This window comes from Miniopterus natalensis, chromosome 13, assembly GCF_054644295.1.
Source record: "Miniopterus natalensis isolate mMinNat1 chromosome 13, mMinNat1.hap1, whole genome shotgun sequence".
NCBI classification, from domain to species: domain Eukaryota; kingdom Metazoa; phylum Chordata; class Mammalia; order Chiroptera; family Miniopteridae; genus Miniopterus; species Miniopterus natalensis.
The window spans coordinates 18,435,520-18,458,773 of NC_142093.1; the positions used below are offsets into that span (position 1 = coordinate 18,435,520).

General features: G+C 41.8%; 1 protein-coding gene and 1 long non-coding RNA gene across 5 annotated transcripts in view; one reads left to right on the plus strand and one right to left on the minus strand.

Annotated features, from left to right (window-relative positions):
• MAP4K3 (mitogen-activated protein kinase kinase kinase kinase 3) overlaps nt 1-12,280 on the minus strand; it is a 123,553-nt gene extending 111,273 nt beyond the window's left edge. The window contains exon 1 of one of the 4 annotated variants that reach the window (XM_087823500.1): nt 12,155-12,280. In XM_087823500.1, the coding sequence (XP_087679626.1) occupies nt 12,155-12,250 (96 nt within the window). In that variant the 5' untranslated portion in view covers nt 12,251-12,280. The remainder of the gene's footprint in view (nt 1-12,154) is intronic. The other 3 variants (XM_087823501.1, XM_087823503.1, XM_087823504.1) reach the window with 3 other exon arrangements.
• A 534-nt stretch (nt 12,281-12,814) lies between these two features.
• LOC107541826 (uncharacterized) overlaps nt 12,815-23,254 on the plus strand; it is a 51,039-nt gene continuing 40,599 nt past the window's right edge. The window contains exons 1-2 of the long non-coding RNA XR_015715550.1: nt 12,815-12,956; nt 13,943-14,141. This is a non-coding gene — a long non-coding RNA (uncharacterized LOC107541826). The remainder of the gene's footprint in view (nt 12,957-13,942; nt 14,142-23,254) is intronic.

A 23,254-nucleotide genomic window follows, 5' to 3' on the forward strand; every position in this document is an offset into this window, starting at 1 on the left:
GTGTTTGTCCAAACGCATAAAATGCACAACACCAAGAGTGAACCCTAATGTAAACCACAGACTTCAGTTATAATAATTTATCAATGTTGGTTCATCAATTATAACAAATATATCACATTAACGAAAGATGTTAATAACAGGGGAAACTGAATGGTGTTTGGAGATAGAGCTTTTGGGAGAGAATTAGGGTTAGGTGAGGTCATGAGGGGATTAGTGCTCTTATAAAAGAACCACCACCAGAGAGTTTGCTCACTCAGTCTCTGCCATGTGAACACACAGTGAGAACGTGGCCATCTACAACCTAGGAAAAGAGTCCTTACCAGAAGCCAACCACGCTGGCACACCTTGATCTTAGACTTCTAGTCTCCGGAACTATGAGTAAGTAACTTTCTGTTGTTTAAGACACCTAGTCTATGGTATTTGGTTTGGCAGCCTGAGCTAACTAACAGAATATAACTGACCAAATCTGAAATAGTATGAGCATCAAAATAAATGATAGTTATGACTTAGAACCCAATGAATAAAATAAGAACCCTGTAAGTCCAAAAAAAAATGAACAGAGAAGTAAAAGATCTTTCTGAAAACAGAATGTCAACCAATAAACTTGAATTCAATGGAGAAAACCACTGTTTTGCAACCATCATAGCAATAATTCGAGTAAGAACCATCAACGGGTGCTAAATCTAATGCGTTTGAAAGTTAGATGAGGAAGGAGATATATAATCTCAAAGTATCTCCAGATAAATTACTGATTAATTACAAAAGGAAAAAAAAACTTTACAGTGAAGAAAACTGGTGGATACAGTGTTAACCAAGTGATCAAAGCTAACTTTAATAATGAGACAAATCAACATCATGTACTTCCTATTATGAGTCACTGAGGATACACACCGCTTATATATTTTGGCAGAAATGTGTAACCTGCATTAAAAAAAAAAAATCACCATTCATACCAAAATAACATTCTACAAAATAAATTATGTGTACTCTTCAAAAATGTTAGTGTCTAGCCCGGCGGGGCGTGGCTCAGTGGCTGAGCATTGACCTAGGATCCAGGAGATCTCGGTTCGATTCCCGGTCAGGGCACATGCCTGGGTTGCGGGCTTGATCCCCAGTCGGGGGCGTGCAGGAGGCAGCCGATCAATGACTCTACCATCATTGATGTTTCTCTCTCTCTCTCTCTCTCTCTCTCTCTCTGAAATCAATAAAGATATATTTTTTAAAAAAATGTTAGTGTCTAGACAAAGGAAGGCTGAAAAACTAGATTAAAAGAGAATGAATTCCTGACCAGGAGTGGCTCAGCGGTTGAGCATCCACCTAGGATCCGGGAGATTGTGGTTCGATTCCCAGTAAGGGCACATGCCCGGCTGGGCTTGATCCCCAGTCAGGGGTGTGCAGGAGGCAGCCGATCAATGACTCATCATTGACGTTTCTCTCTCTCTGAAATCAACAAAGATACATTAAAAAAAAAGAGAGAGAGAGAATGAAGTGTCTTGGAAACTAAAAGCAATGTATGATCTTGGATTGGTTTCTGGACTAAAGGGAAAAATTCTATATGGACATTATTAGGGCCACTGGTAGAAATTTGAATAAGGTCTATACACCAGATAATAGTATTATATTAGAATTAAAATGTCCTGATTTTGATTTGTATAATGTAGTTTTATTTAAGTGAATGTATCTGAGAAATATTCATTGAATTGTTTATGGGTAAAGAAGTACAATGTCTGTAACTTGTCTGAAATGGTTCAGAAATAAATGTGTGTGTGTGTATATATAGAGAGAGACAGAGAGGGAGGGAGAGGGAGAGAGAGAGACAAGAACAGAGGGAGGGAGGACCCTACCAAATAATATAATACTCACTAGTTAGAAGAAAAGTGAACCCAAAATTGAGGAGTAAGATGCGAAGAAACAACGGTGACCAAGAAAATTGAAAACACATATGGGTAAATGTAAAACAGCACTGTCTGTATAAAACAATGATAATGAACACTAATCTGGGAGATTTAAAAACATTGTATAACCAAAATAAGAAACGACGACAACACAGAATAGGAAGGCAACAACTGAAATCAGGCATTCTAAACACCACGTACTGACCAGAGAGAGAACTAAAAGACATTAACTTTATCATGCATGTTGAAATTTTAAGGTAATGACCGTAAGTATAAAAATAAAATGTGTAACTTGTAACCCAACAGAGAAGGGGGAAAATAGAATAAAACTCACCGAATACTACCTAGATAGCAACTGAAGCAAGTTAGAAAGACAAGACAGGCCTACTGGATTTGGAGAACACTATATACTGTAAATCAGATAAGTCCACATTCTTCAATTGGCATCTGTCCGTATCTTGGGTATTCGGAACATTATCTGTCACATTTCCCAACATAAACCCTCACTTTAGTTAGAATGGTTGTCTCCCGTTGCCCATTTTGGTCCCACGGCAGTACTTTTATCCTTGTCTACTCTTGGAATGGCTTTCCTCACAGTTCTCCACAAATACAAACACAGTGCTTCTTGAAGTCCCAGGTCAAGATATACTCTTCTGGGAAGTCTTTACCAGATTCACTCTTAACTCCAATTTATCTTTCTCTTACACTAAATCTCTATGGTTATTTATAATATGCCATTGTTCTTTTAATTGTTAAAAATACTCTTTTAAAATGTTCTTTAGATATTCCTTTTAGGCATATTTTGTTTCCTCAATCAGAGTACACACTCCTTAAAATCACAAATTCTTTAGGATTTTATAAACAATCTAGCACAGTGTTATTTATTTTTCATTTAATGATGAAGCAAACCTTAAGTTATTTTTCTTTAATAAGCTTAAAAAATATAAATTTTGCAAAATATACACACATATATCTCATATATAAAAATAAATCAGGTTTCTAAGGACTTTGTTCTAATCTTAAGAAAGCTAAAGTGCATAGCTTTTAAAAGAGTCATTTCCCCTGTTTTCTTTTCACATTTGCCAATTTTAAAAGAAGTCCATATGTTCATGGCTAAAAATGTACAAGGTTAAGTCAAAGAAAGTCAGACACCACTAGAACAGTGAGGATTTTAATAAAAACTGAAAATGTGGCTCACATTCCAGTTACTGTACCACCTTGAGGAAGTATTCCATAATAGCTATATTTTACTATAATATTAGAAAAAGCTAGAGATAAAATTTATAAATTAAAAAGGAAAAAGGCAAAACACTGACGAGATGTTAAAGAAGACCTCCATAAATAAATGAACAAAAATACCATATTCATAGATCTGAAGACTCAATGCTGTTAGGACCTCAATTTTCCAAAAATTAAACTACAGATCCCATGCAATCCCCATAAAATCCCAGCAAGCTATATATGTGATAAAAATGGCACAAAATAATGCACAAAGACATGGAAAAAAAAAAATGGGTGCATGCAAAAAGTGGTGAAATCCATGGGCTAGTTAATTACATTGTGCCAATCAATCTCATTTTGATAATACACTATAACTACGTAAAGATGACAGCAGAGGGGAAGCTAAGCAGTGGGTGGAGAGACCTCTTTGTACTCTTTTTGCAACTTCCTAGTTTATAATTATTTCAAAATATGCTGAAACAAAAATCTGAGGCGGCTTTTTATATATCTTGAAAAGCTATTTCTAAAATTTACACATAAAAAGAAAAGGACCTGGAATAGGTAAGACAATTTCAAAAAGGAGAAAACAGCTGCAGTCCTCACCACCTGATTTCAAGGCTTTCTATAAAGTGACAATATGCAAGACTGTGAGGCAGCAGTGAAAGGACAACCACACAGTTCAACACAACAGAACAGAGTCCACAATATCACACAAATATTGTCAGTTGATTTTTGTCATAGGTGCCAAGGCAAATTCACTTGTGATTCATTTATAGGAAGTTCTAGAAGAGCTTTATAGTGATAGAAATCAGAACAGTGATTGCATGGGATGGGGGGTAACCTACTGACTGGGAAGGGACACGAAGGAACTTTCTGAAGTTAAGGAAATGTTCCATCTTAATAAGGGCATGGTTTACACAGTTTTATATATATATATCAAAACTCATCTAACTGAAACACACAAGATCTATGCATTTCATGGTAAATAAACTATAATTTAAATTTAAAAATATATAACAGCATACAAGTCTTGTAAAATATTTGTCTGCAAAAAACCTGGAAGAAAATACACCAAAATACTACGCGTATTTATTCTCTTGGGAGTTAAATTATCATTTTAATTATTTTCTTATAGTTGTCTCATTATTTATTCTTTCTTAAAAATGTACGTATGTCATAATAAGAAAAAAACAAGAAACATTTTAAAATTTTATGACATAAAAAGATACCTAGCCATAGTCCTGTTCCAATCACTGATTCCTTGTATCAATTACCCTCCAAACCTGCACGGCTCTTCTTCAACAGGACATCTCTGTGCTCATCCTCCTGGCAATCCCTCAGGAAGAGCTGGGAGAAAGGGACTGACCTTTATCAGTTTCTATTAGTTTTAAAGACACTGCTAAAGAATTGCCAATCTCCCCAGAAAACAAACAAAAAGTTATTAGGGTTTCTTTAGAGTAACCAAAGCAAGAAAATAATGAAATCTCACAGATACCTCTTTATTTTCTAATAAAACATCCAAACTTCATCACAGCTCCCCTTCTCAACGTCATTGTCTTTGTAACTGATATCATTCTGCAACTATTAATTTATTTGAAGAAATATTTATAAAGTGCCTATAATATGCTCCTCAATCAGGCTTAACACCGTGAAGTCCTCTTTGAATCACTGTTCTCCATCCCATATTTCTCCACAAAGCTGTCAATTTTTTTTCCAAGACGCTTCTTACCTGGTTTCCCCCTTTGCCATTCCTTCTGTTTGTTTTGTGTGGCCCATCACCACTTAACCTCACCCTTGGCTTACTCCACGTAATGTTCTAGCACAAATCTGGGGATCCCTGGATTATTTTTTAAGGGTCTTAAAAGTCGAAACTATTTTGATAGCAATACTAAAATGTCATTTGCCCCCTTTTACTGTGTTGACAGATGCACTAATAGTGCAAAAGCAATGATGGTCCAAATGCTAGTGCTTTAGCACAAATCAAGAAAGCAGCCCCACAATGCACTAGGAGTCACTGTATTCCTCACTGCCATTCCCCACAAGGGAAAAGAATGGCCAGTTTCACTTGCTGAAGCACACATATAAATTAATTGTATTGGATCTTGACCCTTGAATGCATGTCATTTTAATATTCTATTTGATGAAATGCTGCACACCAAACTGCAATGGTTGTCTCTAGGAACAGCATGAGCTGCAAACTGCACAAGCTACTTTTCCACAGAACATCATTTTTACTCACGAACTGATTACTAAAGCTTACATATTTGGCATTTCCTTGAAAATAAGCTGAATGTATCTGCCATTTCAATGAAAAACAACAACAACAGTATTTGCTACAAGTGATACAGTTAGTCATTTCAAAGAGAAATTTGAATCTTGGAAAACTACTATCCACCATCAATACACTGAGACTTTTTTATACAGAAAGAGCTTTCTAACCATCTCAAATTTCTAAGAAGAGTTTAAACAAACAAAATAAATGTCTTATTTGAACATACCTAAGTTTACAGTGAAATCTAAAATTCTTCCACAGTGTTTAAGGACCAAGGTAGGCAATACATTATAGGAACCCAAACCTATAATCTCAGGTCAAGGCAGCTGGAATTCTGAAGCGTGGCATCTTCCAGAACAACAACAAAAAGGACGGTAAAAAACAAAGCTAAAGCAGAAAACAAACATGATTTCCATCTCCTGAATCTAAGGCCTTTTGGTATTGGTGAACGAAGACCTCTTTCTAAAAGCCAAATTTAATCACATTTTCAAAAAACAAAATAAAAATAGTATGTAATAACTACATATATTCAGTTAAAATGACAAAGTATCTCCATATATATATAATAGTTATGAACATTGCTTAATTTGCAGAATATATTTACATTAATCCTACTGATTAGTGTAGGATGAATAATAATCCACAATGCTTAATTCATTCTGTACCCACTAATGCCAGTGGTCTAGGGTCAAGTCCAATGCCACCTCTACTTGCTGTGATTTCTCCCAACCAGAAACAAGGATCTCTTTCCTCTAAACTCAGCAGCACAAGTTATTTCCTCATGCCAGTTCATTTATTCATTCCACAAATGTATAAGAGTCTAATATGTATCAGGCATTCTTTCTGGTTCTAGCGATACAGTACAACAACAAAAAAGCATCAGCTTCCTGCATTCACATTTTAGTGCAGAGAGAAAGTCAACAAACAAATACAGGGCGATGCACACCAAAATGAAAATTAGAAGAGTAAGGAGCAGAGCTAAATTTTCTATGAAGCTAACAAAACTTAAAAGTCAGGTCCCCTCGCTTGTGTGGGCCTCTATGAGTTCTGAAAGTTACTGGGATATAGAATATTGTAGGTAGGGAGAAGCAGCCAGGTTGCAAACTGGAAACATTTCAAGAGCATTTCTGATTAAATGTCTAACGAGATCTCAGAAGAAAAGGATTAGATGATTTTGTTGCGACATCTTTTCTCATTCTAAATAAATATGCACTTTCATATCTAATTTTTTATTCTAATGTATTTGTTTTCTTAATGAGGGCCCCCAAACTTCATAAACTTCAGGCCCTTACAAAATCTGGATTCATCCCTGGTAAAGACAGAAAGTGAGGGCGGGGTGCTGTGTTTTATAGGGTGGTAAGGAACAGGCACATTAAAAGGTGATATCTGAGCTGGGACCAGAGGGAAACGAAGAAGCAAAGCATACAAATATTGGGGGAGGGGAGAATTCAAGCACAGACAACAAGTGCAAAAGTCCTGAGGCAGAAGCATGAGGAGCAAAGCAAGTTAGGAGGACAGGAGCAAAAGAAATATATAATAATAAATAGTACTCGATACTGACAGCAATTAATTACTGAGTACTACGTGTCAGGCACTGTCCTAAGCACTTTTCTAAGTATTTCCATTTTAAAGCTGAGGAAACTGAGGCATAGAGAGAGGATTAAGTAACTGGCTGGTGAGGTGGTGAAACTAGGGAGCCTGACTCCAGAGTCCAGCACTAAACTCGCTATGCTAGAGGTCGGTTATCTAGATCATCTCTCAAACAGTAAGAGATTTAAAATGCCAGAAAAGATAAAATCAACAAGGTTTTGACCTCAAAATATGATAACTAAAAGTAGGTACACATTTTATGTTCCTGTAAATTCTTAGTACCAAGTCTTGTCATTTTTGCTACTCCACCCAGTCTCTAACACATTTCTGTTCAGATTATAACTTCAATGAAGAACACTTGTTCAATGTACTCTCAAAAGAAAACTGCCAACTATTCATTCTCAATAAATAACAATGCATTAGATTTCCTCTCATAAGTAAATTTACATACACAGATCAAATCTTGGAGTTAAGCAATTCCTTCATGGAATCAGATCCATATCAAAATCATATAACCTGGAGGTATTTTGTTTTTTTTAAAGCACTGTAGAGAAATTATCCCAGTCTGTTCCATTATCAATTTTCATCTCAAATAACTCCTGATGTTGAGAAATTCTACCTTAATTCACCTTAAGTATTCAAGCAATCTTTCTAACGTTCAGGACCACTTCCTCCGGTCCCTTTAAACGCTGTCCTCCGTGGAATAAAAATAAGCATAATCCCAAATAACCATGTGTTTTCCTTCAGCTGCTCTTTTCTACATGCTAAGGTCTTCATGTCCCTCGTCAGAGGGGAGGTTTCAGAACCAAGTTCTCCCGAAAGGTTCTTATAAAACACTAATCTAAGTATTTGGTGATATTATCAGAACACCTTGAAAGATGCAGTTACAAATAAGCCAATACATAATTCACTAAATACTTGAACATACAAAATAATTTCCTGGTCTCACTGCTCAGTCTTCAATTTTTCTCCTGTCAGCTTTCATACAGACTCCAAGTCTGTTTACACAGACTACCATGTAAATACTACTTTTGAGTTTAGCAACATTGCAGCCTCTGCTTCAGAGGAAAAGGCCTCCAAACATACACAGATAAAATAAATAACAAAATTTCCAAAGCCTGTTGCACAAGGCACTAGTTCTAAGGACAAGCAATAAATATTACAGAGAAAAAGAATCCCGTAGTCAAGTAAGTTAGGAGTTTGCTGGGTTAAGGCCACAGGACTTCTGTCTTTAACACTATATTCATGGTACTGCTTTCCCTGGAGCATCCCAGCTACACTATGGAAAATGCCTGCAAAGTCCAGTCCAGAAATAAAAGATGATTCCAAGGCTTCAAGCCTTATCAACAAATTGTCAACACTGGGGCTTTTGACAAAAAGGGGCATGAGGAAAGGCACACACTTAGGGGAAGATGCAGTCTGTGAGGAGGTTAGCTGGAGACAGGTTACAGCTCAGGAGAAAGCATAAGGCTGGAGACATCTGGGGTCATTCACACGAACCGGGCTAAAGCCATGGAACTAGTTAAGATACCTCCTGAGAAACACATGAAGACTGGCCCTTCAAACATCCTTTGCCTCACCCTTTCTCTGGCTTCAGTATCCTCTGCTTCTCTCTAGCAGTAAGTGCAGAACATCATCAGGACACGAAGACTTTATGGGGAGAAATAATACAAATTAAACTGGAAAGTTTTGTGAGAAAAGATAGCACAATGCATGTGAAAATCATATGAATGTTGATAAATGTTGATAATGTGATCTGGTAAAAAAAAAAAGTAAAATAAAAACCTACCTAATTTCTCCAAGAAAACCCTTTCAAATGACAAACCTACAGGTCATTCATTCTTTTCTTTTGGGGGAATCACTGAACTCTTTGGGAATATAGTGAATGCTATTAAGCCATCTCTCCAGAAAAACATACATACATACAGCATTAACCCAGTAATTTCAGAGGGCTTCAAGGGCCTCCTCAGGACCTACCAGAGCTCTCTCTAGTTGTCAACTCCTAGGTCCCTAGGTGATCCTTGCTACAGATACATCATCTGACTGACAGATAAAGCTCACAGTTATAGGAAGTTAAAAAGTAAGTATAACTTCTTTAAAAACAACAAACTATATTTCCATGCACTTTAAGACAGTGCAGAGGAAAAACATATTTGCATTTTTTTGGGGTCTAGAAAAAATAAAACCTTATTTGTTGAGTAAAATTCAAGTCATTTATTTAACACCATAAGCAGAAGGGCATATGATGGTAATACCTTCACAACAAAACAGCTCTGAAAGGCTAAATTTTTATAAGACCACATAGCTAATAAGTTCCAGATCTTCCACTTCCTAGTTCAATGCTTTTTAACTAAACCATGCCACCTGAAATATAATAAGCACATTACTACAATGGAGTAGGATACAGTTTTCAAAATAAAACTCCTTTAAAACACCAACATTCTTAAGAATGACTATAAATAATTAAGTCTCTAACTTATTTAATCTGATCATTTCATTTTCAGCACCTAAACACTGACAAATTAAGGAGCAAATTATACATACTGGCTTTTAAAAACAAACCCCTTAATGCACCCCTCTTTAATCAACACAATCTTTATAAATAAGAAAAATCTAAAACAGCAAAACAAATACAAAAAATGTTATCTTTATAGCATAAACATGATTATAGACAAAAATAAAAAGAGTTTAAACTGTGGGTTATTTAGCAAGTAGGAGGTCTAATGCCAAAAACCACATGGAGTTTTTCTGCTTTGGGTCCCTGGTATTGGAAGAGTCTGGCAGGCAGGAACCAAGCATCTATTATGTGATGTCCACTTGGCAAACTACAAAAACAGTGAGGCCTGGTGGCACAGCAGGAGTTAGGTATTCCAACTACTACTTAAAGATCCACTGTAACTCAGAGTGTCGCTATAAGTGAAATGCTGAATTAAATGTGTGCCTCAGTTTCTCCACTAGAAATTCAGTAACACATCACCTGCTCATATCCTATCTTTAGAGAAGCCGTACTGCCTACTGGTTAAGAATACAGTCTCTAAAGCTAATTGGTTTGAATTTTGGCTTTGCCACCGATCAACTTTATCAAGTTACTATAACCTCTCTATGCTTCAGTTTCTTCAACTGCAAAATAGAGTTAATAACACTGTCCATTTTATAGAGTTGTTGTGAGGATTAAGTAAAAGAAGTTTACTACATGGAAAAATCTTAGAGCAGTGCCTGGCAAGTAATAAGCACTCTATACATGTTAGCTTTTATTATCATTATTTTAAAAAGATGACAAGATTAATCAACTTATACCTGTATTGCACTTAGATGTCCTTAGGAAATTACAGGCCTTAATTCGTTTACTTTTTAATCATGTGGCTTAACTACCAGCTGTTTTTTCTAAATATAGTAAATACATGGCCAATTATTCGTATAAAGAACTGATAAAGATCTTACTGTACCCACTGCCACCTAAGCCTTATACGTTAGCAAAGTTTTCGTTAACTTTTCATCTGAATATAACTAGACTCCCTTAACCAGCTGAAAGCTACTAGGATCCACTCATTTCAACTTTTACAATCACCATCAATTCCCAAACACAATAATGGTTATTTTTACCTGAACTATTGAATGGCTTCCTACTGCTCTTGCCTCCTGCCCGCAATCTCCACTCCCCACACTGTACTAGGCAGATCTTTCAAAAATCCAAACTTAATTTCATTCTCCATTGTCCTGACCTTCTTATAAGACCGAAGAGGCCTACATGATGATGGAGGGCCATCCTCCCTCTCTGGCTGCTCAGGCCATACAGGCATTCTTTCAAATCCTTACCTCCGACTCAGAGCCTTCACAGAATGTGCTCTGCCTGGCATAATTCCCTCTCCCCATTGCCTCTGACTCCCCAAAGGAGACCAGGTCCTCCGGTTACACGCTCTTATAACCTTAATCCTAATCCTTTCTCTTCCGCAACACAAAATAAAACTGCAATAAAATAATTATTTAAATGGCTGTTTAATGCTGTTCTTGTCTGAAAAAAATATAAACATGTGTGGCAACATGTCTTGTTTTTTTTACCGCTACAACCCAAGTGCTTTGATGCCCAGTACCTTATACACAGCAGGTGTGCACAATACACCTGTCTACGGGGGAAAGTGGTAAGTGATGGTGGAAAGCAAATCATCCACAAGACTAAAGCAGAATACTGACTGCACCGTGTTAAATATCGAAGTAACATGCGTGAGTAAAAGTCAAAACCGACTGCTTAAAGGCGGGCAAAATAAAGTTAAGACTAAACTTTCCAAAGTCAAGTTAAGCACTGTCCATCCTCAGGTGCCACGTGAAACAGGAGTCGTTCCACTTGGGTTACCGGTAAGGAGATCCACAACTAAATCAAGCCTGCTGCGGCGGCTGGCACGTCCGCCTCGGGTCTTGGCAGCCTCCGCAGCGGGGCTGCGCTGGCAGGGCGGAGTGATTTATGCCCCGCACTTAGAAGGGGTCCCTCTACAACAGGAACGCCGCACCGCTCGCGGGCCCTGAATTCTAACCTGGCCAACCAGTCTCTTTCCAAAGCACTCAATTCGGTTAAAAAAAAGAAAAAATCCTACGGGCCACTGAAAAACACACAGTTTTAGTAAGGCAACGAAGTCCAGTTGGACTTGAAGAAAAAAAGTTTCTCTTTCCTAAAAAAAAATAAAATAAAAAATCATGCTAACTAGATCGCTTTTACAAAAGAAAGTCATTACTCAGAAAATTAATAGAAACTGGTATGCGGATGCTAAGAGGCTAAAAACTGCGGGGCGGTCGACGGAGGCGGCCCGGAGTGAAAACTGCACGGGGCCCGGTGGGCAGAGTCCCCGGGCGACAGCGGCTCCGGCGGGTCCGACCCCCGCCGCGCCGACCCCAGGGCCGCCGGCCCCTCCCGGCGCGGCCCGCAGCAGCTCCCGCCCGCGCCCAGCCTCCGGGAGGCGCGCCGGGCGCAGGGCTCAGGTGAGGGCTGGAGGTCCCGGGGTTAAACGTTTGGCCCTTTGTTTGCGCCGCGGCGGCGGAGCCCGGGGCGCCCGCTCCGCCTCCCCCCACGGCGCCCGGGCGCCGGCGCCTCCCGCGGGGGCAGCGCCGCTCGGCCGCCCGGGCTCCGCCGCCCCCGGCCCCCGGCGCCGCGTCGGGACCCCGGCCCTCGGCCGCGCGCCTTCACCTTGTAGACGTCGCCGTAGGTGCCGCTGCCGATGCGCTGGATCAGCTCGAAGTCCTCCTGCGGGTTCCGGCGGGACAGGTCGAAGCCGGGGTTCATGGCGGGCCCCGGGTGCCCCCCGCCTCCCTCCCGGGCAGGGGAGGGGGGGCGCTCAGGGGGCCACACGGAGAGTGGGAGCCGCGGCCGGCCCCGCGCTCCCCGGGAGGTCACAATCGCCCGGCTCCACGCTGCGGCCGCCGCTCCCCTCACGCTGCCGCCGCGGACGACGACGACCGGCTAACCGTCCCCGCCCCCCGGCCCCCGCCGCCCGCCGCCCGCCGCCCGCCGCCCGCCGCCCGCCGCGCCGCGCCCGGGTCACACCCACGGGGAGAGGAGAACGCTCGCAGCCCCTCGCTCCGGGTGCAACTCCAACATGGCTTCCGCCTCCGCCGCTCCTCCCCCGCCCCTTACTCCGCTCCTCCGCCCTCCTCCCCCTTTTCCCGGCGCCCGCGCGACTGCGCAGCCGCGGTCCCGGAGGGCGCGCGCCCGGCTCCTGCGCGCGCCCGCCCCGCTCTGCGCGCCCCGCTCCGCGCGCCCGCCCGCCCGGCAGGGGCCGCCCCGGGGAGCCGCCGCGGTCCCGGCCGCCCCGGCCCCGGTCAGAGAGGGTCTGCCCGCCCCTGGGGCCGCGGGCCGGGCGGGCGGAGGGTAACTCCTGTCCGCCCCGGTGCCCCGACGACCGAGTGCGTGCGCCGGGCCAGCTCCCGGCCCGCGGCAGGTGGGACAGTTTACTTCGCACGGCAGGCGACGCCCCAAACTTCAGGGGCAGGTACGCGGAGGACGCGCCAGCACCGCGCGCCGACCGGGGCTGCGGGAAGGGGTTGCCCGAGGCAAAATCCTGAGGAAAAGTGCTGCCCCGACAGCCGACAGACGCTCAGGCCCCGGAGCGAGCCTGCGGGGCGCAAACGGGGACGGGGCGGGGGCGGCGGGTAGGGCGCGGAGCTCCCGCAGCGACCCCGCGCGCCCGCCGGCCGGCCGGGGTGTGGGGGGCACGGGAGGCGGGCCGAGCGCGGGGCTGGAGCCGCGACTGACCCCCGCCCGCGGCGGCCGCATCCTCGGACTCGGGCGCGCACCGCGCGGGCCGAGGGCGGAGGGGCCGTTCCCGCACCTGCGGGGTGAACACGTGACCGCCCGGAAGCGCGTCACCTGCTCGCAGCCCCGCCCGGCTGAAGACCCAGATTTCCAGCCTCACGTCCCGGCCGTGCGGCCGCCGGTGCCGGCCGTTCGTACCTGTCCAGGAAAGCGTGCGGGGGTGGAGGGTTGCCCTTCTGTTCTCAGTAAGCCGGACACTGGGCATTTCCAAAAGTTTTAATCAGGTGATGACCACGGGGGCAAGACCGCTCTGGAGGGTTGCTTCAGAAATGCTTCGCTGATACCCTTAGGCGTCACACCCTCTGACCGCTGGTACTCCCTAAGGCCTGCTGGCTCCTGAGAAACCAGGTCTCATCAGACCTGTTAGGGATAAAATAAATGTAATCAAACAATAGTCAAGCATACGACTTATGGTTAACTTCTTCGTACATTTTTATCTTTTCAAAAATCCTTTTGTGTACAGTACCATTGCGTATTTGCTAAATTCCCGAAGAAGTTTACTGGGAGTATCTACTGACTAAAAGATGTTGGAATATGAACATATATTCACCTATACAAGTAGCCTTTCAATTGTCGAATTTTTAATTATTTTAAAGCATCAGTAATATGAGCATATTACTTAAGTTGCTGCCCAATGAATATTTATGATTGGATTTCTTTTAGATGGATCTACCTTAAGGCTCTGGTATCTTGAGAATTAAACCACTGACTACATGTTATCCCCTGACCAAGGATCCTGCTTCTGCCTGTTCAAGGCACTTGCTGGGGGCCCAGAGCGCAGGCCTTCATTCTGCTTGTCCACGTTTGGAGAATTGTTTGGCCTCTCTAAGCTAAACATGGGGATAATTAGCCCAGGATTCAGGTAAGCAGACCTAACAAACTATCCCAAACAGGAACCAGTTCTGCTTCCTTTCTCTGCCTTTTGAATGCTGGAATGCCAAATTCTCAGGATTCTCAGGACTGAATGCTGCACAAGACCCGTTCTAATGGTTTCACTGTTTTGTTTGCTAGGATTATCATCTGTGCAGATAACTTTGCATTTGCATCACTAATAGACTTCTTTCAAAGGGAAAAGACATTTCAGTAGGGCTGGGACAGTCTTTAAAGTTTTGTTTGTTCCATTTTGGCAGGACCAAGCTAGTCCACTTGAAAAGAGATGGACTTTCACGTAAGGGTCTGATTTACCATATGGGTTTCAACATAAATCAAAGGGTTTGTACAATTAACTCCTCACAAAGAATAAATATTTTGTTCTTTGTAATATTTATATGCAGCCAAATCCGATGTTTTTTTTAAATTCTATTCTAACACTCACTTTGCTAGAAGTAATACTAATGATCACACTTTCTTTGAATCAGAGAAATAGCTTCCCTCTTCTATGATTAGAAGCATCCTTAGAAATTATCTAATCTTTTCAAATAAAAAACTACTTCTACAGCATCTCTCTTGGATTTACCCCTGTTTGAATACAGCAGATCCACCAATTCGCTCAGTGTAGTTTTGTTATGACATTGATGAGATGCCATAGGAACTTTTGTTTACAGCCATTAGCCTGTGGTAAAATTGGTTTCATTGTATGTATGTCGTTTCACCACAATTCTGAAACCTATGGACACATTAAGTGCCTAAGGACTTACCGTATCTTCGGTGAAAGGAAACTCACTGACGCAGTCCCCCTTTCCAAAGCAATTTGTCTCATGAGATAGTGCTAGTGAATGATCATTATAATAATAGAAAAATAGTGATATCTAACATACCAAGTGCTTACAAGGTTCCAGGAACTGAGTCAACTACTTTCCACATATTATCTCATTTAATTCTCATAACAACTTGATGATTTAAGTATTATTATCTGCATTTTTTCAGATTGAGGTGCTCAAGGTAAAACAGCAGACTGGAATTTGAACAGAGGTTGTGTGACACGAAAGCCAGACTCCTAGCCACTAGTCTGTACTCTGCTTTGCAGTATATACTTTTTAACATTTCTCTTATGCTAAGTGGTATAGAATACAGAGAAGAAAAGCCATGGCCCTGGCCCTCAAGGAGTTTGCAGTCTCACAAAACTGTGAGAAGCCCAGAGGAGGGACATTAATATAGACAGGAAGGTATAGAAATGATACTAAAGCTAAATTTTGAAGAATGCATTGGAATTAGCCAGACAAATGAGGAGGAGGTGCTATACCCCAGGCTGGTCACTTACCCGCAGCCCCTTAAAACACCCACCTATGTAAGCATCGCGCAGGAGGGAGCACATAAAGGCTAAAATGGGCAGGAATAAATTAGTTGCCAACATTTTCAAACCACTCTTCAATAAGCCTCTCTCTCAGAGGTCTGTGGCTTAGGGACTCCTTGGTCTCCGTACCAGCTCTCCATTTCATAGCCACCATTCGTATTCAGCATAACCGCCGCTCACTTCAGTACATCATGAGCTCTGGGAAAGAAATACGGAGCAAGCCCTAGCTCAGAAGAGACAACCACTAGGGCATCCACCAGGGGAAGAGAGAGAATCAGGCACAGACATGTATGTGAAACAATATGGCAGAGGGTTCCAGGAGGTTATATAGCCTAGCCTAGCACAGCTCTGGGTCAGGCTACCTGGATTTAGATCTTGTCTCTGTCACCTTACAGAATGACCTCAGGAAATTATTTCAAACTGTCATAAAGAGTCAAAAAGAAAGTACATGTAAAAGACAGTAGTGCCTGGCACCACAGTAAACAAACAAAGTATTAATTACTATTATTTTTAATATTTTAGAATGTTTTAAAGGGCGGGTGGGGATGGAGATATGGTTTAGGAAGCAAATGCAATAACGTATATAAGAAACCCTGAATTAAGGCTGGAGATGCTGAGGAAGGAGAGAAGTGAAAAGATTGCAGGAGGTAATTGGAAGATGGGATTAACAGGTTTGAGGAAGCAGGCAGAGACTTGGGTGACTTGTAGGCTTCTGGCTTACATAATTGGGAGGATCCCCCAAAGGTGGTAACATTTGCCATCATAAAAGGAACTGGGGTTTTTTGGGGGATGGTTTTAGCGCTGGATCAAAGTCGATGATTCTCTTTGTACCTGTTAAGTTTGATGTGTGGAAATGTGAAATTAATGATAAATATGTAGGGTTGACACTTGGAAAAGATTTCAGGGCTAATATTAACATTTTATGAGCCATAGTTCAGAAATATTTTTCGAGCATCTATCATGTGCCAAACTATATTAGGTTCTGGTGATACAATAGGGCATGGTCCCTGAACTCAAGGGTACAGATAATTCCTTTACAGTGAGATAAATACTGGGATGCAGGGAAGCAGAGCCAGGAGATATTAAATGCTTCTTGCTAATTGGCTCTTTTTTAAACCAATACATATTTTTTAATTTTCTTTAAACTAATATTCTTAAAAGCATGTACTCAATATTTATTTACAGGTGAGATGGAGCTCTGCATGGGGAGTGGGTGGAGATGAAAGTCCTGGGGCATCAGCTCTCAGTTTCCTCTGTGTTATTCTGAGCAATTCAGCTCTGCTCCCAGATTTGCATACCTCCTAGTACAGTGTTTCTCAATGGAGGTTCTATTAGCATTTTGGGACTATCCCCATGCATTATAACCTCCCTGCCCCACCCCCACCCCCACCCAGACGACTCCCAGCCATACTGGCATCAACAACAAAAATGGCCGCACATATTTCCAAATGCTTGGGGTGGGGCTGGGGGTGGGGGACCCGATTGAGGATGTTTGCCTGTTGTATCCCTTGGGAGAACTATGACCCACATGTAACTATTTACCATAGTATTCCTTTCTATCTCATGTGGTATATATATCAAGAGAAGTTCTGATATGTAAAACATTGTTCCTTTTATTACATTTTTAATATTTAGCACCGTCATGTTTAACCACCCTCTGTAGATTCTACTTGCCCTTTATCAGGAGTTGCTGGGATCACATAGGAGGGCACTGAATCTAGTCTTAGCAGGTTATAGAAATCTTCACAGAGGAAGGGACCTCTAAGCTGAGAATGAAGACAATAGAGAATTAGCCAGGCAAGAAGGCATACTGCATACTATGGGTATAAATGTTACATTCGAAGAAATGAAAGGTGCTGTGTTTGGGGTGAATAACAGATGAGGCTAGAGTGGTAAACAGGGACCAGTCCATGAAGGGGCATGTAAATCATGTTAAATAATTTAAATTTCTTGAGAACTAAAGGGAGCTGTTGATGGGTTTTCAGCACAGGAGTAGCGTGATCTTTGCTCCTTAGGAATGTCCAATTACCTGCAGCATGCAGAATGAATTGGAGACTGATGGCAAGAAAGGAGATGAGATGGGAGAATAGTTAGCAGACCTTGCAATGGTCCAGGTGAGAGAAAATGATGGCCTGAATTCACATATAGAGTTGGCAGCAACATTCAGTAATGGCAGTACTTGAACCTGTAGGTTGAGATGAATTCTCATAGGGAAGGAGAACAGGCAGAAAATGGTTTCCTACAGAACCCCAACATTTAGCGTATGAGCAAAGGCAGAGCATCCAGCAAAAGAGGCTAGGAAGGTGGCACCCAATATGGTATGTGGAAAGGAAATGGCGTGGCTGCCATAGGAGCATACCACTCAGGACTCCCTTCAAGGAAGCACCTGCTCTGAAGAGTGTAATTAACTGAAAACCTCCAGCCACCATGCCTTTGGGATTCATCACAGCATTCTTGCAGAGGTCTCCATCTCCCCAAAGGCTCCTAGCCAGTGACTGAGCACTGTCAGCCATTCTTAATGCAATTCCCTCTAATGGGCAGTCTTTGCTCTGGGCTCCCCATGGGCCTGACTGAGCCTTTCTCAGAGCTGCCCTGCAGAAGGTGAGATCTTGCAAAGATGAGTTAGACAAGAACCTAGAACCTTATACAGAGAGACAAGAACCTCCTATCTTCTAGAGAAGCCAGGATTTCAAGGGGGGCTCTTTGACCTGCACTATAGGTACCTGATATCCTTTTAGACACAATCCTTGAGCATACAAGCTATGTGAAAAAATGCACAACAAAGTATTGAAGAATTGTAAGGAAATGCAGGCTGGGGAAGAGATAGACTGAGTGATGCTGTTGTAATATTTTTAATGAAACTCTGATTGTATTTATCTGTCACCCCAAGATAGATTAGAGCATAGTATTTCCCTGGTTCCCTTTTATATAACATACAGCCTAAAATTCTCCTTAGATGCCCTCAATTAAAGGGTATTGCCCTGTACCTTAGTTCCAAGTCCAGAGTGTCGCCACTGCTGAGCCAGACCGACTTGGTCCAGAACAAATATAGTTAATACACTGTTTCCAGTGTAGATGACTGCCCAGAGTGTAATTACTGGCCTTTTATTTAGAAGCTTTATTCTAGTTACTCTTACTCCCTTAGGAGGACTCCAACCCCCATTCCCAACAAAACCTGTACTAAAGCAACTAACCCATAGATCTAGAATGTTTATCTCTTTGGTGGGGGGGAAAATCCACTAATTCAGTTTAAACCTGGATTGGAGTTTTTCTTGGTCAAAGCACACCAAAAAACCCCACAGAAGCTCAGTTGAGTAATTCAAGTAATGTTCCAGGAGTTTTTTGTTACCCTTTACCCTCTGCTCACAGCTCAAGGTGGATGTGAAAGTAACTCATTTCTCAGACTGACCCAGATCTCTGCCCAGGAAGCAGGTCCATTTGCTGGGTCCGAACTCAGGGCAAAACCTATCTGGATCAAGGCATGTCTCTCTTTTTTTAAAATATATATATATCTTTATTGATTTCAGAGAGAGGAAAGGAGAGGGAGAGAGAGATAGAAACATCAATGATGAGAGAGTCATTGATCGGCTGCAGCCCGCAACCCAGGCATGTGCCTTGGCTGGGAATCGAACCCCGATCGCCTGGATCCTAGGTCGACTCTCAACTGCCGAGCCACACCCGGCTGGGCAAGGCATGTCTCTTCTTGGTATCAGAGCCAGAGCTTCAGCCTGGAGTCTGATTATCTGGGTTACTTAAAGATACTTTTTAAAAATATATGTTTAAATTAGTACTCATGTGGTAGTAGAAACTTTCCTGGCTGAGCGTCTGATACCATCAGAATGGTCTAAACATGTGTTGGAATACTTGTTCTTATCTTAAAAGGAACAGAAGGAAGGAAATTCATGAAAATTTCCTGCTGCTTTGTATTTTATTTACAAATGGCTGAGTTCCTATTTGAAATTTGTGAATAGCCCTTTTTAAACGTAAGTGTGGAGCTGCATACAGGCAGTTTCTCCCTTTCTCAATGTCAGAACTGTTAACTGGGCACCAGTATCTGAAAATGTTTGTATGAATTTTTAATGCCTAAAAGTATAACATATTGCTGATGCTAGTATTTAAGGTTTAAGTATCCTGTCCCCTAAAGAGAGCATTCTCCGGCCACTCCAGATAAACCCAGAGCACCATGTCTGCAAATCTGAATGCAGTCTGTTTTCTGCTATGCAGTGCAAGCTTCTTAATTAGTCTCTCTGGCCCAATTCCCTTCCTCTTCTGATAATACCACACCTGGCCAATAAACACGCTCCCAATATGCCAACAATGGAAATATGCAAGTCCCGAGGTGAAGCTAAATTTGGAATGAATGTGGGTTCACCTTTAGGCCTGTTGAGTTTGAGAAGATGAAAGGGCATTAAGGAGGAGCCATTGCAAGGATCGCGACAGATTTAGAAAGTGCAAGAGAGGTTTAGATCATGATGTAAATTTGTGTCATAGAAATAAAGATGGTAGAATCATGATATTTCTAAGTGAGAGTCTGAGCATGTAGCGCAATGGTAAACAACCTTTTTTTTTTTTTTTTTTAACAAGGGCCACTTAAAGGGAGCAGAAAATGTTTATTGATCTCATTTTTTAAATATTAAAAATGAAAATAATGTTACTGACTTCATAACAAGAACATTTTCACATTTGTATCTCATTTTATATTTGGAATGAGTCCTTGAAGTGTTATCATCCATAACTTACAGGGGGGGACATCAAAGCTTAGAAACTGATCAAGGTTGGTAATTAGTTCCAGTCAACTTCACATTTCCTGAGACTCGCTCACTGAGTTTCAAGTTATACTAGATACTGTGGATGCAAACGTGACTAAAATGTGCACCCAGTCCTCAGCCACTACACCATTCCTTTCTTTGCTCTTCTCCAGATGATGGATATGCTCTCTCAGCTTGGGCTGGGCCGGTTCCTAGTGAGATCCAAAGCAGAGCGTCACCCGCACAGACTGCTGGTGTACAGGAAAAAGGGACTTCAGGGTATCCTGGCAGCTATGCGCCAATGACGTGTAGTCACCATCTTGCAAAGGAAAGATGTGGGAGCTCTTGAACAGTACTGTGTGGAGAACAAATTACCGCAACCACACTGGAAGGCAATTTAGCAATATCTATTAAAACTAAAGATATCCTTATCTTACAATCTAACAATTCCGTTTTTCCATATATCTGTACCCAAGAAACTCCCTCCCGTGCATAAGAAGACATGTAAATGAATGTTCATTGAAGTATGGTCTGTGGGAAATAGTTCAAAACAACCTAAGTGTTCATCCACCTGAGAATGGATACGTCAGTTGTTGCATGATTGCACAGTGGAATACTATGTCATAGTTAACATAGGTGAACTGGCCTGGCCGGAGAGCTCAGCTGGTCGGGGCATCATCCTGATAGGTCAAGGTTGGGGATTAGACCCTAGGTCAGGGTACAAGTAAGAAACAACCGATGAATGCGTAATTAAGTAGAACAACAAATCATCTCTCTCTCCTCCCTCCCTCCCTCCCCCCTGCCCTTCCCACTTTCTCTCCCTCCCCCCATCTCCCCCTCTGTCTCTCCCTCTCTCCCTCTCTCTCTCTCCCTCCCTTCCCCCTTCTCCCTCCCTTCCTCTCTCTCTAAAATCAATCAATAAATAAAATTTAAAAGACCTAGAGCTGGAACTAGAATATTTACATGTAAATCTCAAAAAGTAAAATATTGAGTGGAAAATAAAGTGGCAGAAGATACACAGGGTGTGCTGCCATTTACGTTAAGTTTAAACACATGAAATAATACTACCTATTTCCATGTACGATAAACATTTTTAAATATTCATGGTAATAATAAGCTTCAAGTTCAGGATAGATGTTACCTCTGCTGAAGAATAGTGATGGAGTACACAGAAGCCTTTAGCCAGATCTGTATTACTGTGTGTGTTTTTAAACTAGGTATGAAGCAAATATGGCAAAAAGTAAATATTTGACAAAGCTGGGTGGGGAAGAAAAGTTTGTTAAATTGTTTTCTATAATCTGTGTGCTTGTATATACGAGCCTTAGACCCTGGAATGCTGGGATTTTCTTGAGTTTTCTTTCTGCAGGATTTTTTTTCTTCCCTTTCCCTGTGTTGGAATTGCACCCATTCTTTGATATCGAGCTCAAGTTTCACTACTTTATTGAGAATTTCACTGACAATCTTGTCAGTCCATACTCTGCTCTTTTCTAAACCGTGTTAGGTCTATGAAGTTCTCTTATACATTCTGTTTGTATGACCATACGTTTTTCATGTTGTTATTTAAATGTATATATTGCCTGGCATTAATATTTGACTGTACACAAACCTTGTCTCTCCAATTATATTGTAAGAGCCTTAAGAGCAGGGACATCTTAAACTTTTTAAATTTTTCCCCAGTGCTCAGTGGAGCCTAATTGGATACTTATTAAAGAAAAGTAATTATAACCCTTCCTATAAAACCTTTACACAGAAAGTTGAAAATACTAGTTTGAGCTACATTTGCTTTTATTTTCCCAGAGAGAGAATACTAATGAGCTGTGAAATGACCAAAAATCAAGCAGCAGAAGGGAAAAGAAGATATAACTGGTTTGTGTATTACACATTCTGGATAATCAGCTCTTGAGTGATTAAGTGTGGAAGATCTCTTATGGGGAAAAGCAGATTTTAACATTTCATTTTATGGCTATGGAATTGTTCTATAGGTCATTTCCAGTTTTCAGGCAATCCTAGGCCACACTTACAAAATATGTTGGAAAAACATTTCCTCTTATGACACAGTATAATCACATACAACCACACCTTATCATTCTGCCTTCAGAATTTATTGGACTAGACATGGGAATGGTGGTCCAAGGAAACGAAAAAAAGTTGTTCCACCTGTGGAATAAAAGGGTTTTGAAGAAAAAAAATTACTTTGAATTCAATATACGCTTAGTCTGTCATATAAAAAATACTGGGGCCCTAGACAGTGTGGCTGAGTTGGTTGGGTATCATCGCATGCACAAAAGGTTGGCAGTGCGATTCCGGGTCAGGGCACATGCCCAGGTTTCAAGCTCCGTCCCCGGTAGGGGGCGTGCAGGAGGCAGCAGATTGATACTCCTCTCACATCAATGTTCCTCTCCCTCCCTCTCCTTTTCTCTCTCTCTAAAAATCAATTTTAAAAAGTCTTTTTTTAAAAAGTGCTGGGTACTTCAGGTAACCACTTTACCTGGAACCTCAGAGTACTAGGTTAGTCTACACTAGTTCAGGGTGACACCTAAGGAGCATAGGAAATGGTCAGAGGTCTGGGCTGCATTGCCTCTCCTCAGAATGGAAAGTTGAGTTTCAAAGAATGAGAGATTTAGGAGTCAGTACGGTTACTTTTTAGCATAAGCAGCAGCTGCTATGGTTTAGGTAAAAAGTACCATCATTTTACCCCTGGAGAGTTTTCTAATGGACCTTCATCATGTTTTATTAAACTAGGCCACTATCTCGTGGTTCTTTGGCCTAAGTGCCACAACACTCAAAGTACAGTTCCCTAAGTTAAACCTTACCTACATCTGCGTTTATGCCTGCATTTTTAACTTGGAAGTGTACCTCAGGGAGGTTGCAGCTCTAAAATTATGACCTCTCTCTCTCTATGTTGTTTGTGTCCTGGCAGAGAAAACTAAAGACAAAAGTTTCTTGCAGTTTGGTAAGATATCATACATTCCCTCATGTTCACCTCTTTTGTAG